General features: G+C 62.2%; 1 protein-coding gene across 1 annotated transcript in view; it reads right to left on the bottom strand.

Annotated features, from left to right (window-relative positions):
* FAM3A (FAM3 metabolism regulating signaling molecule A) overlaps positions 1 to 889 on the bottom strand; it is a 9,706-nt gene extending 8,817 nt beyond the window's left edge. The window contains exon 1 of the mRNA XM_040626717.1: positions 670 to 889. Coding sequence (XP_040482651.1) covers positions 670 to 682 — 13 coding nt within the window. The 5' untranslated portion in view covers positions 683 to 889. The remainder of the gene's footprint in view (positions 1 to 669) is intronic.
* Between the last annotated feature and the right edge of the window lie 900 nt (positions 890 to 1,789).

The raw sequence follows: 1,789 nt of genomic DNA, 5'->3' as shown, positions 1-1,789 counted from the left end.
TGAAACGCTGGACGTGCCCATCTTCTGTCCCAGGCCGCGTCAACTCCTAGTCTCGGATTAACCCACAGAGCAGTGAGTATTTTTTACTCCAGCCGTCGCTGATCTTGAGGCCACACCCTCCCAGCCAGTTCCTCACCAGCCAGCTTTACTGGGATACATTTACAAGGCTGCAACCGTTAGCAGGTCTGAACTCCAACTCTTGAGTTCTGCTCGCCACTGCCCACCCTCATCTGTTCCTCCCCCAGCCAAGCCATCTATCGAAGTTGTCCCGCCGAGGTCAGGTTTGGCACCAGTTTTTATCTAGCCCCATTGCCGCTCTGGTCAGTTTCTACTCTAAGACCACGCCTCTCCGCTACTGCACACCGCCCCCCTCTTCACCTAGCCGCCATGCCCCCTGGAGCCTCCCCCACAACTCGTTTTTTTCAGACAGCGGCCAGTTATCCGAGTTCGCAGAAATCGACTACCCTGATCCTCATTTCACAGCTCTTGGAAGTCCTGGGAGGTGAAAGGATTTGCTCAAGGTCACAGAATGAGTGTGCAGTGCCTTCCGTTTGCAAAACCACACTCAGGGGTGCACCTGGGCCCCTCCAGACACAGACCTCCGGACACCTGGGCCTCCAGTCCCGTCCCCTTTCCAACTGTCTCCCGTTCACTGTGGAAGCCACCCACCTGCCAACCTCATGTCCACTTCTCCCGCTGGGTTGGGGCTGCCGGCAGGTGCACTGTTTGGGGACCGTGCCCTCTGGGGGCAATAAAGCAGAAGAGCAGGTTTGGGTGGGACTCAACGATGATCCTGGGCTTAGCCCCTGCTGCCAGGAGGACGCGATCGGTGCACCGGCTTGTGCGTTCAACCAGCTGGTCAGGCCCCTCGGGCTCGCGGAGTGAAGATCTGTCAGGACAGGAGGGTCCTCAGGAACCCGTCGGTCACGGTCGTGCCCACGGGAGATTCTGGGGCCGGGAAGTAAAGGTGGTTCTCCCGGATGCGGGCCTCCTCCGTGGGAGGCCCTGAGCTCAGCACCCCACCCCCCCGTCAGGGCACGGGCTAGGCTGGTGGAGACTTGCCTGGCCGTGGGGGAGATGCCAGCTGGGTTGGGGGCAGCCCGGTCAGGCCGGCCGCCCGGCTCCGCTCCCCGAGCCGAGGCGAGGAAGGCGCGCACCTCTGCCCGACAGGCCCGGCAATGGCGGCCCGGGGCGGGGCCACGGCCCGCAGGCACCACCCCCGCCGTGCGCTCGGGCCCTGCCGCCGGGCGGTCAAAGGAGAGGAGGCTGAGTCCCTGCCCACAGGTCCGCCTCCACCATTCGTTCTGGCTGCCGGGGGGGAGGGGCCCGCAGCGGCACCGCCTCCGAACGCGCAGAGACTGTGCTGGTCGGCTTTCGCAGGGGAGGAGCCGTGTGGCCTCGGCCCCGATCCCACATTAGCTTCGCTGCAGAAATCTTCCCTCAGGCTCCTCCAAGGTGGGAGATGCCAGCCTTCTTAGGCTTCGAGGGCTGGGGCTGAGCTCGTGGCTTGCAGTCGGATTTCTGAAGGCTGGAAGAAGCGGATGGATCTGGAGGCGTAATTAGAAGTTGTTTTAAAATTGAGATGTGTGTCTTTTAGGAAGCTGGAGGCTCAGAAGAGTACACAGGGGAAAACAGAATGCGGCGAGCCCATCGCAAAAGCGATGCCTTTCCTCACACTCCGTTTTCTAGACGGAAGCGCGTCCACATGGTCTCTGGTATCTCTGACGACGGAGAACTCCTGCCTGCTCCCCTCCTCCTCCCCTCCTGCAGGCAGGCAGCCGGGGGGCCG

The sequence above is a fragment of the Ursus maritimus genome, assembly GCF_017311325.1.
Source record: "Ursus maritimus isolate PB19 chromosome X unlocalized genomic scaffold, ASM1731132v1 scaffold_X1, whole genome shotgun sequence".
Lineage (NCBI taxonomy): Eukaryota > Metazoa > Chordata > Mammalia > Carnivora > Ursidae > Ursus > Ursus maritimus.
The sequence above is the reverse complement of the archived record's forward strand: the minus strand, read 5'-3'. Positions and strand labels throughout refer to the sequence as shown.